Here is a 16,167-nt window from a genome sequence, read left to right on the forward strand (position 1 = left end):
TTTTTATTCATTATTAGAAATATTGTTTGAAGAAACTTTAGGTGTGCTTATTTTTCATTTGTACTGCTTTAAATTATTTTAGCAGGTATGGGTTCTTTTTTTTTTTTTTAAAGATTTTATTTATTTATTTATCAGTCAATCAGTGAGATTGAGGGAGGAAGAGAGAGAGGCAGGCAGAGGGAGAAGCAGACTCTCCACTGAGCAGGGAGCCCAGTGTGGGACTCAGTCCCAGGACCCTGGGATCCTTACCTGAGCCAAAGGCAGACGCTTAACTGACTGAGCCACCCAGGTATCCCGGTATAGGTTATTGTTACAGGGAGGAATAAATTTTTTGGTTTTTGTTCTTCAGTCATAGTATCTGAAATTATTTTCTGTGAAATTTTCCATACTGGCTCCCTAAAATTTACTGTTTTCCTGTTTCGTGTTTAAATGTCTGCAGAAAGAGAAACTCCTCATGGTGTTGGGGTCCCTGGGAGATACCATGTGCTACCATAAAAGTGGAGTGAGCTTGGACCAACCTGAGGTCGTGCTTGTGCACCACCGGATGGCCTTTGTCAGCATTTCACTGTTCACAGTTCGAGTACTGCAGTTGCTTCTCCCTGTTGAAAAGGTAAGGCAGGTAATGTTGCTTGTAGTTTATGGAATATTACAAGTAGTAAGTGCTCTGTCGTGTATTTCTTCTGGTCACTTCATGGTGTACAAAGATTATATTGGAAATGTAGTCATTGAGAAAGACTAACATTTCTGAACAGTTTTTACAAATCATTTAATAGAAAAAAAACAGTAATTCTAAAAAAGTTTTTTCTTTAGGTAACAGAATTGTAGTGTAACATGTTTAGAAGGTACATAGTTCACTGCATTTTTACAGAGTGAATATATCTGTGTTTAAAAAGTGACCACCACCTCAGAACATGAAATAGAATATTACCAGCATTTCAAAGTCCCTTCCCATCCATTACCTCTCCTTCTTCCATCCAAGCTAAACTCCTCCTTTCTGACTTCTGTCAATATAGATCAGTTTGTTTTTCAACATTACATAAATGGAATTATGAGGTATGTACTTGCTCAAGATCTTTTTTGAGGTTCATCACTGTTGTTGCTTATAGCAGTTGTTTGTTAAGTTTTTATTGCAAAATATTCCATTTTATAACTGTATGTTAAAGATGATTTTAGTAGGTGTACCTGTTTCTTTAGCTCATCTCTGAATTTGAATGGTAGTGGTAAAATATCTCAAGTGATTCACGCACATGTTTTATAGTGTACTTATTGCAAAAAGAAAGGTGTGGCATGTTTTGATGAAGGTATAGGAGGAATTACTGCAACTAAACTATTTCCTGTGCCTTTTGTTGTCCTTTGTGATAGATATTTGCCCTTTTGTGGAATTCTGCAGAGCTATAGTCTAAACTCCATTTTTTCATAACACTTATATATGCAATATACTATCAGGTCACCTGGGAAAGCAAGAATAAAATATTAAATTTTTATTAGAGATTTATTTATTTATTTGAAAGAGAGAGCGCGTGTGCACAAGTAGGAGGGGCTGAGGGAGAAGGAGAGAAAGAATCTTAAGCAGACTCTGTGCTGAGCACAGAGCCTGACGGAGGGCTCGATCTTACCACCTGAGATCATGACCTGAGCCGAAACCAAGAGTCAGATGCTTAACCGACTGGGCCACCCAGGCACACCTAAAATATTAAACATGAAATTTAGTATTTTGCTTTAGGGAAAAGAGTAATTTTAATTTTTAACTTCATTCATTATTTACTATGAAGAAGTGACTAATCTGAAGAAATTTTCTGTTTTGAGGAAATTTTCCAGTGTTAGAAGTATTATAAATTGAAGAATTCCAGTCATATAAAATTATAATTGCATTTAAAATATGGAAGTCCCCGGGGCGCCTGGGTGGCTCAGTTGGTTAAGCGACTGCCTTCGGCTCAGGTCATGATCCTGGAGTCCCGGGATCGAGTCCCACATCGGGCTCCCTGCTCGGCGGGGAATCTGCTTCTCCCTCTGACCCTCTTCCCTCTCGTGCTCTCTATCTCTCATTCTCTCTCTCTCAAATAAATAAATAAAATCTTTAAAAAAAAAAAATAAAAAAAAATAAAATATGGAAGTCTCACTTTACATACTATTATATACTGAAAAATTAGTAGTGCTCTATTAACTTGTTATTAAGTATTACAAATGATCAATCTATAAGTTGAAATATTGATGGAAAACTTATCAATTATATCATACAGTTTTATTTATTGCTTATAGATTTTTTTCATTTATGTGCTTTGTGGGCAGGAATCAACTAAAGCAGAAATCAGTAATTTGTTTTATTTTGAGTTACTTCAGTGTTAGAATAATATAAAGCCTCCATGCCTTTTTTACTTTTTGAAGTTAGTTATTTTTTATTTGTTTTTGTTTTTGAAGGCAAGTAAGTATCTGTGAATTTTGGTAGTTGGCACTTCATTAGAGTAGTAAATAAGGCCATGGAGGAGATGGTAATTAGGGTATCAGTTTGTAGATGGTTGTAATTGCTTTGATTAAGAACTTTAAAATGAGATCTAAACAAAAATCCTCTGCCATTGCTGTTAAATGTCTTCTTTCAGTTTATATGAATACAAGATTATGCTGCCCTCTGCCTGTTGCTGGCCCACCAAAAGTTGAAGTGCAGTTTGGATTCTGAAACTTACAACCTGGAAGGTGGTTTTTAAATACTTGAGTTGCCACTTCCCAAATATATAATTTGGAAGTTGGGAAATGATAATATGAATCTGTGTAGAGATTTCCTGGATTTGAAAGTTTTGACAAAATGACCTTGAAGGCCTTTCTGAAGTTGATAATTATTGGTTTGAAAAGATTTTGGACAATACCTATGTACAGGTTAAAACAATGCATTAGTAATCTTATGAAAAATAATTTGGTTGGATAAATCAAATTGGTAAAAATAAGAGCTAAAAATACTGGCCCTGTGCTGGAAGCAGGATCCAGAGCATCCTAGGAACCTCTGGGACTGTTTCTTAGCTAGCTGACTAAGGGTAAGGAAGAATTTATACCACAAGGCTTTGACTTTTTCAGTGAGATATATATAATCTAATACTTTGCGAAAGCTGATAGATACAGAATAGCACTTCTCAAAGCGGATCACTTAGGATCTTGCATATTCCCATCCTTTAGTTCTGGAGTAGGACTTGAAAGTCTGTGTTCTAACAAGCCCTTTAGATAATGCTGTGCCTGCTCTGAGTGGGAAGGTACAGAGAGAGCAGTGTTATGTCCCTTTCCCCCTCAGCACATGAAATGATGTTGTTGATTGTTTTTATCTAATAGCGGTGATGGATTTGCTTTGAAGTATCTTCACTTTTAGTTCTGACTGACATGTGACTAATGCTTATATATATAGTACAGCTGTCTTCAGTCTCTCGACTGTGATCAGTCCATTGGGCCATGCCAGCATTAAATTTGAGAAGACCGTAGCATGGTGCTTTGAGTTGCTGAGATGATGAAGTTTCAGATGTAGGGAGGAAGAGTGAAGATGTCAGAATTCCTTAGTGTTGGGGTGAAAAGAAGAAAGGAAATTAATATTTATTAAGTGAGATATGCTAGACATCTGCTCGTGCTTAATTCTCACATCAGCTATTCTTACTTTTCTGACTAGAGTCAGAGAGAACTCTTTTAAAATTAGAACACAGTGCCTTTGGCATTAGATCCATGAGGGTTTGATATCTTATCATAGTGCCCAACTCACAAGATCTCCTTGGCTAATTCCTCTTTCTCTTCCTAACCTTTGAAAGAAGTAGAACCCCAGGACTGACCAAGGTCCTCATGAGATATTATCCCATTTGTGGTCTTAAATACCATCAATTTGCTGACACCTCCTGGATTTATAGTTCCAGAACACATGTGTCCCCTGAACTGCAAACTCATTCTTCACTTCTGCTCTGTTCTTTCTATAGTCTTCCTTCTCTGGGTAGATAGCACCTTCATTCTTCTAGTTGGTTGTTGATCAGGCAGAACGCTTAGAGTCGTCCTTGATTCCTGTCTTTCACACATGCCTAGATCTAGCCCCTCTGCAGAATTTGTCATTTCTTCCTTGACATCTATCTGGAATCTGAACACTTCTTGCCATTCCCACCTCTGTTACCAGTTCAAGCACCTTTTGTGCCTAAATTGTTACAGTAACTTCCTCAATGATGTCCCACCTTCCACCCTTGCACTGTTTCATCTTTTCCCTACAGACTGCTCTTGATACTTGCTTGAAATTTTCCAGTGCTTCCTCCAAAGACAAGTTTTAAGCCTTACCTGATGTGGTCACTTTGCCCCTGAGCCCATTCCTCAGTGTTAGCTTCACTGGTCTCCTTGCTGCCAGATATACCCTATCTCTGGGTCTTTGTACTTGCAGTTCCCTCTTCTACGGATGCTTTTCCTCCAGATAATCCAGACAGTTCCTCACTCCTCCAGGTCTTTACTTAAATGTTGCCTTATCAGAGAGGCCTTCCCTTCTAGAGTAGTAGCACTTCCCTTGTTCTACTCCCCATTGTATCTCTTCCTTTCCGTATTTCCCATCCCTTGTTTGTTTTTCTTCTTAGCACTGCTGGTCACACCTGATGTCTTATGAAGTATTTTGATTTACTCTGCCTTCTTCTCTGGAATGTTCACTTCGTGAGGGCAGAGGCTCTGTTTGCTTCCTGCTGTGCCCCCAGGATCTGGCTTATGGTAGGGGAACACAGTAGGGGCCCAGTAAGTATTTGCTGAGTGAGCAAATAATAGGTGATCAGGTAATTCAGTTTGCCTCTCTTTTTTCCCCACTAAGAGAGTTCTTCACAGAATCATGAAATTTCTCTTGACTTTCTAATAGCTGCTATCTTAATAGCGGGTTTTTTTTTTCATGCTTATATTTGATTCCTTTGGTTTCTGATATTTATTTGGCAACTTTACTTCATGCAGAAGCATTATTTAACTGATTGAGGCCTTAATTTTAGATTTTCAGGCAGTAACTAATTATTCTTAAAAGAGGTTATCCATGAAATAAATGGTGACCAAACCTACTTTATTATTTATTTATTTATTTATTTATTTAATTTTTTTAAGATTTTATTTATTTTTGAGAGAGAGAGAATGAGAGATAGAGAGCACGAGAGGGAAGAGGGTCAGAGGGAGAAGCAGACTCCCCGCCGAGCAGGGAGCCCGATGCGGGACTCGATCCCGGGACTCCAGGATCATGACCTGAGCTGAAGGCAGTCGCTTAACCAACTGAGCCACCCAGGCGCCCTCAAACCTACTTTAATAAAGACATTATTTCAGCCAAAGTAGTGAGCTCTGCCAAATGATTTTTCTCCAAACATTAAATTTTTAATCCTTTTTGTTTCCTTAAATGATTCATAGAATCCTATCACTAAACTATAATCATTAAAAAAAACAGAACCTAAGCAGTTCTTTCAATTTTAAATCAGTTGAAGTTAAAATGTGTAATATTTCATTTGGGCCTGTGGTTTTATACTAATTAAGGGTCAGTCTTCTTTGGGTGTTCTAGAACTATTTAAATATTGTTGAATTTCCCTTTTTCCCTCAAATACAAACTAAACAAAAAATCAATTTCTGTTCAAACCAATCTGTAGTTATGTTTGATTTAGTGTTATTCAATTCAATATGTAGTTAATAAGCCCTGGGTTATGTGTTCAGCTTTGTTTGGTTGGGAAGTGCTCCTCTTCAGGGGTTTATTGCATTATTCTGGAGATTTATGTGCACAGCATGAAATAATCAGATCAAAAAGCCTCCTGACTTTAGTTCAGTAGCAGAGTTATAAACAAGGTGGAGGGTCCAGTTCTAGCTGTTGGTAGTTCTTGTTGTTGGTTTGGGGAAGAGGTTAAGTATCCTGTGTCCCAGGCTTTGGGAAAATGTTGAAATTTGGACTTGAGTTATTCTGGGCAGAGAAAAATTACATTGAACAAGACACAGAAGTGAATAGTGCATTAGGGAATAGAATTTTCTTTGGAAAAGCATAGACTTTGTGATAGAGAATAATAAAAATAGAAAGTTGAGCTAGCTACATGAGTAGTCTACCATATTTTTCTTAAAAATTTTTTTAACTTTTTTTTTTTTTTTTAATTCATTAAGGCAAGCCACCTTCTACCGGAGTCTATGTCAGCAGCATTATTTCTAGTTTCTTTGGACATGCCTATTTCTTTGGAATATCCAAATATTCACGAAGCTGTTGTGGCATATTTGGAACAGCTGAATTCTGAAAACTACAGTATTTATAAACGAACTGCAGAGGCTGTTTATTCAATTGAATGTACCTGTAACTTCCTGTCTGATGTTGGGAAGGAGGTAAACAGTTTTGTTAATATCTTTGAAATATTCCTTTGCTAAAATATTTGGAAAATGTAGCTATACTTTCAAATCAATGGACATACCATAACTGAATTGTTGGGGGTGGGGTACATTACTACTAAATGGTCATTTATCAGATTAAAGTAAGGATATGATTTGTGTAAAGGTAAACGAAGACGTTATGAGACTTATGCGCTGCCTACTGCACTGAGGTAACAGGTAAACGGAGACTGTAGATAGATGAATGGTGTATATTCATGAGACTGGTGGTTTTTGAAAAGGCAGTAATTATTATCAATGTCTTAGTATTTAATAGTGAGTTCCTTTTTGAAGTGATTTACTCTGTATGAATACTGTGACATTGACATAAACACAACTATAAGGGCCATTTTAGTGCTTATCTGTAGACACATAATTTCCTTTAATATTTTATGGATCCTTAGTACTCACTCACACAAAGAGCCTGATTTTTTATTAAATAAAACCGTGACTAGATTGTTTACAAGGTAGAATGACTTCAGGTGCAATGTTATAGCAATAATTATATATTGTTATTTATCCCTTTTAGAGAAACTATTAATTAGGATGTTTAATATGTTATCAGTAAAGGGGTTAGTGAGTCTTAAAATAGACACTGACTACAATAGTTGTTTACTGTTTGAAAGTACCAAAATGGTACTTTAAAAAATTAGGAGCTAAATATTTATTCCTTTTGTTCCCTGCAGTGGAAGCCGTCTCAACCTCTAATTTTCCTTTAGTTACCCATTATTTTTTTTCCTTTTCTTTAGCCATATCTCAATGCCAGTGGCTTCTTGTTTCCTCCATGATAGAAGTGCAGATTGTCTTTAAATTGAATTATTTCTGTGGTGTTCTGCATGGTCAGTTAATCATGCATGTATTGGTTGTCCTTTATGTTTGTAGAAGCAGTCAGGTTGTAGAAGGGGGGAAATGGATCATAAAAATACATGAGTCCTGCCCTGAGTCTACAGTTAGTAGGGAAATAGGGCTACAAACAAATAGCCACTCAATTATAACCTTAAGCCTACTTAGAGGTGAAAAATAGAAACTTTCTTGGGCATTTCGCGAGGAATTTTTCCTCCTGGGCTGACATTTTTAGTTTGCTTGTTGGGAAAGTGGACTTAAGCAAATATGGACAGTCTCAAGGTCTCTGAATGATCTAATTTCTTTTTTTTTTTAAATTTCAATTTTACTTAGTTAACATACAGGGCAATATTGGTTTCTGGAGTAGAATTCAGTGACTCATCACTTACATACAACAGCCAGTGCTCATCACAAAAAATGCCCTTCTTAATGCCCTTCACCCATCTGTCCCATCCCGCAGCCGCCTCCATCAGTCAACCTCAGTTCTCTATCGTTAAGAGGCTCTTATGGTTTATTTCCCTGTCTCCTCCCCCATCCCCTTCCCATATGTTCATCTGTTTTCTTTCTTAATGATCTAATTTCTTGAAGTTGCTTAGTTAGCTGTTGAGAATTCTATTGTACATGATTTTGACATTTACTGTTTCATTTTGCTCTTTTTTTAGGGAGAGAAGAATCTCTTAGAATTAGTGGAGCTGGCAGACCAAGCCTTGCGAAGCTTTTCCTATCATCAGCATTTCCCCCTAATAAAGGAAATCATCTGCATGTGTTCAAAGATGTAATATTCTCTTTCTTGATATGATTATATTATTATAGGGGGTACTGTGTATGTGTGCACTTAGAAGCAATGAAAACAGAACTGGTCTTAAATCTTGTTACTGTTTTTTTAGTTAAAATTGTTTTTATATGTCTGACCTCTAAACTATATATATAGCTGCATTAGGGCAGTCAGCTATTTTATTCAAGGGTAAACTTTAAAAATGCCATGGCTGTAATCAAAATGAATTATCCCTGGATTTTTATACATTTGTTTTGGTGTCCCTCCAAACTAAGTATTCAAGCATATTTGTTTATTTATCTTTAAAGTTTCAATTAATAACTTAATTGAGGGTTTTTTAATGTTTCATTGCTTCCTACCTTTTTCCTGTATGGATTTTTAGAACGCATCATGCATTGTTTAAATTACTTTGAAGACATTGGGGGCGCCTGGGGGGCTCAGTTGGTTAAATGTCTGTCTGCCTTTGGCTGAGGTCATGATCCCGGGGTCCTGGGACCGAGACCCGCATCGGGCTCCCTGCTCAGCGGGGGAGTCTGCTTCTCACTCTCCCTCCCTCTGATCATGCTCTCTCTCTCTCAAATAAATAAATAAAATCTTAAATAAATATTTTGAAGACATTGGAGCAGATTCCTATTTAGAATTTAGTATCTTCATTGCTTTTGGAAAGAGTAAATTCCATGATGATAAATATTAAGTATGGGATTTTTAAATTAATTAATTTATTACCTCACATAGTTAATGTGTGTGTGTGTTTATGTGTGGTAAGAACATTTAAGATCTGTTCTCTTAACAAGTATCAAGAATACAATACAGTATTATTAAGTGTAGTCATCATAGAGAACATTAGATCTCCGGAATTTGTACATCCTGAAAACCTGAAACCTTGTACGCTTTGACCAACATCTCCACATTTCCTGTGTTCCTCAGCCCCTGGCCACCACCATTCTGCTCTCTGTTTCTATGAGTTTGACATTTTTAGGATTACACATACAAATGGGATTATGCAGTATATTTGTCTTTCTGTATCTGACTTAGGGTAATTTAACATAATGTCCTCGTGCTTCATCTATGTTGTTACAAATGATAGGATTTCTTTCTTTTTTAAGGCTGAATAATATTACATTGTATATATATACACTACATTTTCTTTATTTGTTCATCCATCCATGGACGCTTGATTGTTTCCATATATAGTTACTCTTGAACAACACAGATTTGAACTGTAAGGGTCCACTTATATGAGGGTTTTTTTTCAATAAATACATGTACAGTACTGTAAATGTATTTTCTCTTACCATTTTTTAAACTTTTTTTCCCTCTAGCTTTATTGTAAGACTACAATGTATATGTAACACTTATAACATACAAAATATGTGTTAATCATCTGTTTATGTTACTGGGAGGGATTCTGGTCAACAGTAGGCTATTACTAGTTACGTTTTTGGGGAGTCAAAAGTTATACATGGATTTTTAACTGCATGGAGGTCAGTGCCCCTAACCCTTGTGTTGTTCAAAGGTCAGCTGTGTTGGCTAGTGTGAATAATACTGGGATGAACATGGGAGTACAGATATTTCTTCGAGATATTTATTTCATTTCCTTTGCATTTATAGCCAGTAGTGGGATTGTTGGATCATATGGTAGGTTCTACTTTTGATTTTGAGGAAACACCATACTGTTTTCGATAATGGCTATATCAGTTTACATTACAAATACGGGTTTTTAAAGACTTTTTTGGTACTAATTTTAAGAGAATATTTTTTTCTATTGAGACAAGTAAGTGCTTAGGTAAATTAATACTGGGTTAGTTAAATAAGATCTCAGTTGGAGGAATTGGAGTAGGAAGAAACCCCTGCCACTGTGCTTTTCAGTCTCTTTAATAACTCACTTACCGTAGATGTCTTGGATATTTTACCTTTTTACCAGTTGGAAATCTGCACAGGCTAGTCCGTTACTTCAAGGAGAAAGTCAGAAGGTGTTTCTACGCATGTTATCTCACCCATTACTGCAAGTGAAAGTTGAAACTTACAATTGCTGTCTGGAAATTATTAAGGTGGGTTTTTTGGTTTTTGTTTTCTGTTGTTGCAGAGAGCTAACAGTGGATTCTCTTATTTTATTTATTTATTTTTTATATAGTATTTTATTTTTTAAGTAGGTTCCATGTCCAGCATGGGGCTTGAACTCATGACCCTGAGATCAAGAGTTGCATGCTCTACTGAGCCAGACAGTGCCTCTAGATTCTCTTATTAAAACTCTAAAATTAGTTGACATTTTGCATGAGATATAAGAATTACCATAGAAATAAATGACAATTATTTATCAACTTTAAGAAATTTTTGCTATTAATTCCCTAAATGGCAAGTCTAGCAATTGAATTGCTTTTTTAGAAGATTTGTTAAGAATTACATTTGTTTTGTGTTATTTAATGATGGAAGCATTGTAAGAAAATGTTGATTTCTACCATGTATTCGGGGTGCCAGGGTGGCTCAGTTGGTTAAGCATCTGCCTTCAGTTTAGGTCATGGTCTCAGGGTCCTGGGATCGAGCCCCATTTCGGGCTCCCCAGTCAGCGGGGAGTCTGCTTCTCCCTCTCCCTTTGCACCCCCTGCCTCTCATCCTGCTCATGCTCTTTTCTCTCAGATAAATAAATAAAATTTTTAAAAACAAGGAACAAAACTCATTTCTATGCTAAGGGAAAATTTTGGGTTATTAACCTTAAATTTGATAGTATGAGGTCTGCTTTGTTAGTAATATTTTTCTTTTGAAGAAAATATTTTTCTATCTTTTTAAGCTATAAAATATTTCAGCATAGAATAGTACATAAAATATTAACTATTTCAATATTGAAAAGAACATTGTACATAGGACAGTACTGAAAAATATATGTTTCTGTGTACTCTTGAAAATGTACTCTTGAGATGTCTGGGTGGCTCAGTTGATTAAGTGTCTGCCTTCAGCTCAGGTCGAGATCCCGGGGTCCTGGGATCGAGTCCTGAATCAGGCTCCTTGCTCTGTGGGGAGCCTGCTTCTCCCTCTGCAGCTCCCCCTGCCTGTGCACGTGTGCGCTCTCTCTCTCTCTCTCTCAGATAAATAAATAGAATCTTAAAAAAAAAAACCAAAACAATGTACTCTTGTATTTAACATTTTTGTAAATGCTAACTAGATATAACAGATGTTTACATTTTGCCACTTTAATTCTGACCCTCTTTTATTCAGAGAAATAAAAATACTAGTTATAACAAACTTCTTTCCTTTCTTTTTTCCCCTTTCTTCATCCACCAAGACAACTACTCTTACAAAGTTGGTGTTTGTCCTTCCCATCCATGTGTTTTATATAGTTTAACTATATATGTGTGTCTTTATAAATAATATATACAACTGATTTTTCTGCTTAAAAAAGTATATATAATTTCATACTGTATGTATGTTTTTGCTGCCTTATGCCTTTCATTTAATAGTGGATTCCTACCAGTTCATTCATCCTAACTGCTCTTTAGTTTGAAAATACTTTTCATTTATTGATATAAATTTAGGTTCAGTCTACTTTTCAACTGAAATAAGTTTTTCAATGTTTTCATTGATGGCCTATAACTGATGGTATATGTGTTTGAAAATGCCATGATTTTACCTTCTTCCGGAATGATAGTTTTGCTGGATATGGAAGTATAGGTTGACTGCTATTTCCCTTAGTACTTTGTCAAGAATGCTTTTTTCTTGTTAGGTTTCTATCATTGTTGAGAAGTCTGCTATCAATTAAATTAAGATTTCCTTGGATTTTTTCCCCTCTAATTGCTTTTAAGATCTTTTCCTTGTCTCTGGTGTTCTCAGTTTCATTGCAGTGTGTCTTTGTGTACATTTTTTATTTATCTTGTTTAGTGCTCTTCAGCCAAAAGATTCATGTCTACCTTCATTTCTGATTAATTCTCAATTACTACTATTTCTCTTATCCTTGCTGTTCTCTCCAAGTAGAACTCTTACTAGATCTGTGTTAGTCCTTCTTATTTTACCCTTTGTGTCTTTTAAATCCTCTTTCACATTTTCCATATCTTTTTTTGATTTGTTTGGATGGAATTCCTCAGTGCAGTCATTCAGTACACTAGTTCTTTCCTCAGCTATTTCTAACTTGCTTTTTAAAAATGTGGTAAAATATATGTAACACAAAATTTACCACTCAGTCATTTTTAAGTGTACAGGTAAGTGTCATTAAGCACATTCACATTGTTGTGCAACCATTATCATTCTCCATTTTGAGAACTTTTTATCTTCCCAAATTGAAACTCTCTGCCCTTTAAACAATAATTCCCCATTCTCCCTCCCCCCAGGTCCTGGTAACCATCATTCTACTTTCTTACTGAATGAGACTGTGCTGGGTACCTCATATAAGTGGAATCATATAGTATTTGCCTTTTTGTGTCTGGTTAATCTCACTTAGCATGATGTCTTCATAGTTCATCCGTATTATAGCATATATCAGAATTACATTCCTTTTTAAAGGCTGTATAGTATTCTGTTGCATGTAATTTGTTGAAGGATCACTATTTGATGAAGGACTTTTGGCTATTGTGAACAATGCTTCTTTGAACATGGGCATACAAATATCTGTCTGAGTCCCTGCTTTAATTTCTTTTGGGTATATACATCCAGAAGTAGAATTACTGGATTGCACGGCAGTTCTATTTTTAATGTTTTTGAGGAACTGCCATGCTGTTTTCCATAGTGGCTGCATCATTTCATGTCCCCACCAGTTGTGCGCAAGGGTTCCAGTTTCTCTCCATGCTCCCCAATAGTTGTTATTTTCTCTTTTTTCTTTCTTTTAATAATAGCCACCCAATCTCATTGTGATTGCATTTATTTATCAAGTTTTAAATTTCACTGATTCCATTTTTTATTATTACACTTTTTCTTTGCTTTTTTAACTTATTATTTTTTTTTCCTATAATAGTCTTTCATTTTCTTCTTTTGCTTCTTTGGAAATTGTGAACATACTTACTTTGTAATTTATTTAGATTTTTCTATTATATAGAATGCTTTCATTTATTATGGCTATTGAATCTCTCAAATGTTGATTTCAGCAGGTAATGTGATTTTTGATTGTAAGGTTTTCTTTGGCAGGTGATTTATACTTTGGGAATCTCATATTCTGTAGACATTTGTTTTATATCTGCTTCTGACTTGTTTCCAGGGATTTGACAGAGTTGATAGGTGCCGTAGCCTGGGAGGGGCTTGTTAGGAAGATACATCTTCACTTAAGTATGTCAAAATGTTCATCAAATGAACCGGCTGAAGGGAAAGATAGAGGGTGGCAAGTGGCTAATTAAGAGAAGCTAGTTCCTTTGAAAGTTGAAGGCATTGGGATCTAGAATATTGATGGCTAACTGAGTGTAGGTAGGCTTAGGTATAGCAGCATGTTGAAGGTACTTCCTTCCATTGATTCTATATTTACTTTGAGATTGAAAATAAGTGGCATGTTTAGTGTATTTGAAATGACTGACATGAGTGGAAGTTTGATAAAATCAAATAGCAGGATTTGGGGGTTGAATTGAGGACCCAGTTGATTGTTTTTATAATCTTAATAGTGAAACTAATCTACTTTGCATGATTGGCTAGCTGTTTGTGGTTTTGGAGAATGTGAACATTTGGATCCATCAAGGGTTGTAGTTTTTCCTTGATGATGGGAGGGAAGGCCTTTGGTGAACATGAGCTGAATAGTTGAAGTGATAGCCCATAGAATCAAAGGAAATAAAAGCTAGAGGGAAGGAAGTAGTTCAGACTTATAGACTGGAGGTCAAAGAAGTAGTATACTGTGAGGTGTTAAGCAAGGTAGAAACCTGTGTTTATGATTTTAGAGGGGAAATAAGTGGAAGCTAAGTTGAAGTGTTCCTGAGTTACAGGTCAGATAATGATTATTGAGATGAGGAGGTCAAGAAGCTGAGATCCGTATGTGTGGATAGTTCCTACCCTCAGAAATTTAGAATATTGGAATTGGTTTTGCTGTTCAGGTCCTTGAAGTGGACTTTAATGAATTCCTTGGAATGCCTTGCCAGCCATTATGAAGCTTTGAATTTTATTCTAAGTACAGTGAGAAGCTATGAATGATTTTAGGCAGGGAAGTGATTTGATCTGTTTACCTTTTTAAAAAGATCATTCTTCCTATTGTGTGGGGAATTGATTGTCAGGGGTCGAGAGTGGAAGCCAAAAGACCGATTCCACTGTGGTAGCCCCAATGAGATATGATCATGTGGTGGAAATGAAGGAGAAAATGAATGCAGGGTGTATTATGGATGTAGAGCTGGTTGGTCTGCTGATAATGGGAATAGGATATAGAAAGTGGTCAAAGAGGAATTCTGGAGCTTGGGATTTAGCAGTTGGATTGAGGGTGGTGTCCTAAGTATCAGATTGTGGGTTGGATAGAACTGTTTTGAACCAGTCAGATGACCTGGTGAGAGACTGGGGGAAAGAAGGCCGTTTAGGGTCTAACGGGTTAGAAGTTGGGCACGGAAGGAGCCAACACCGGGAACAGAGGTGTCTGAGGGGAAAGGGGAGCGTGCTGTCCTGGGCAGAACCAGATGACAACAGAAGTGAGCCCATTGGGTTTGGTGTCAGGGGGCTTGACAGGAGGCCTCTAGGGGGTGGTGGGGCCTGACATCCTACCAGTGTGGGTGGAGGAGAACCTGGGAGTGAGCACATCGAGACGGAGGACTTGTGCTGTGATGCAGAGCTGGAAGACAGGCAGTTAGCTGCAGGGACCTCTTTGCGTGTGTCAGAGGAGTACTCCTCCTCTGAAGAAGAAGTAGTGAAGGTGCTGGAGGAGAAGACAGTTGCAGGAACTAATAGGCGTTAGGAGGAGACCTAGGATGCAGTTTAGGAGGTGGGACTGGTCTTTACCCGCATTCATAGTGTTTTTTGTGTTGTGAAAAGACCAATATAGGTAAGTTGATATATTTAGTGATGAGAAAGAAAGGTGTTTCATTAAGGATTGGGTATTATTCCCATTATATGGATTAGTAAACTGAAGGTCAGAGTTCAAGATTTTTTTTTAAGATTTTATTTATTTATTTATTTATTTATTTACTCACTTACTTACTTAGAGAGAGAGAAAGTGTGCACTCAAGCCAGGGGAGGGACAGAGGGGGAGAGAGAGAGAGAATCTCAAGCAGACTCCACAGTGAGCACAGAGTCCGCTGCAGGGCTCAGTCTCACGCCCCTGAGATCATGACCTCAGCCGGAATTGAGAATCGTTTGCTTAACTGACTGAGTCACTCAAGTGCCCCGAGTTTAAGGATTTTGAGGAAGTAACTTTTTAAAGATTTTATTTATTATGTATCTGGGGTGGGGGAGATAGAGTGTGCGCGCAAGTGAGGGGAAAGGAGAAAGAGAATCCCAAGCAGACTCTCCACTGAGCCAGGAGCCCTACGCTCGCCTCAGTCTCATGACCCTGTGATCATGACCTGAGCTGAAACCAGGAGTGGACACTCAGCTGACTGCACCACCCAGGCCTCCCAAGTGATAGAACTTTTATTAAACCGTAGGCCAAGGCTATGCTCTTCCAAAAGCTTGGAATATAAAGTTATTGTCTAGCATGAAGTTAAAATCTAAGGAGAAAAAAATACATAAGTGTGTGTGTGTGTATGTGTATGTATATATGTGTATGTGTGTGTGTGTAACTTTTTGACCTCTGATTTACTGTTTGTGGTTAGGAAGTAGTATTTTGCAGGGTGAATAAAATTCCATTTCTGAGAGTCATTGTTGATTTTATTTTTACCTTTTATATTGTATTAAATTCTGCTAATATTTCAGGTAGCTTTTACCCCCTTCTTAAGCAGTCTCTAAGAAAATACTGTCCTCTAGCTCAAATTGAGAAAAGAATTTATGATGAGTTTGAGAGATGGCATGGAGTCAGTACTTGTATTCAGGTGCATAGCTGTATTGATGATAAATATCCTGCATTTGTCCTTCCCTTCCTGCAAAACTTCAAGTCTATTTTCATTTGAATTTTGTTTTTCTTTCTCAAACCTCAGTAGGCAAAATATGAACACCCTAGGATAAGTTTATTATTAATTTTTTAATGTCTGTCATTATGAACAACTTCACAAGATTATGATTGTCTCAGAAGTTTGGTTATTTAATTTATCAAAACTCTGCTTGTTGGCAGAAAGTAACATAACATATATCCTAACATGCCTCAAAAGGCAAGA

The 16,167-nt window shown here is 36.8% G+C and overlaps 1 protein-coding gene across 3 annotated transcripts in view; it reads left to right on the top strand.

Moving 5' to 3' along the window:
* Window positions 1-16,167, top strand: part of RTTN (rotatin) — a 160,420-nt gene that overhangs the window by 34,605 nt on the left and 109,648 nt on the right. For all 3 annotated transcript variants that reach the window (XM_025886778.2, XM_073898061.1, XM_073898060.1), the window contains 4 exons: window positions 440-610; window positions 6,103-6,315; window positions 7,863-7,975; window positions 9,900-10,026. In XM_025886778.2, coding sequence (XP_025742563.1) covers window positions 440-610; window positions 6,103-6,315; window positions 7,863-7,975; window positions 9,900-10,026 — 624 coding nt within the window. The remainder of the gene's footprint in view (window positions 1-439; window positions 611-6,102; window positions 6,316-7,862; window positions 7,976-9,899; window positions 10,027-16,167) is intronic.

This window comes from Callorhinus ursinus, unplaced genomic scaffold, assembly GCF_003265705.2.
Source record: "Callorhinus ursinus isolate GAN/ISIS: 27379988/994484 unplaced genomic scaffold, GSC_fseal_2.0 scaffold11, whole genome shotgun sequence".
In the NCBI taxonomy this organism is placed as follows: domain Eukaryota; kingdom Metazoa; phylum Chordata; class Mammalia; order Carnivora; family Otariidae; genus Callorhinus; species Callorhinus ursinus.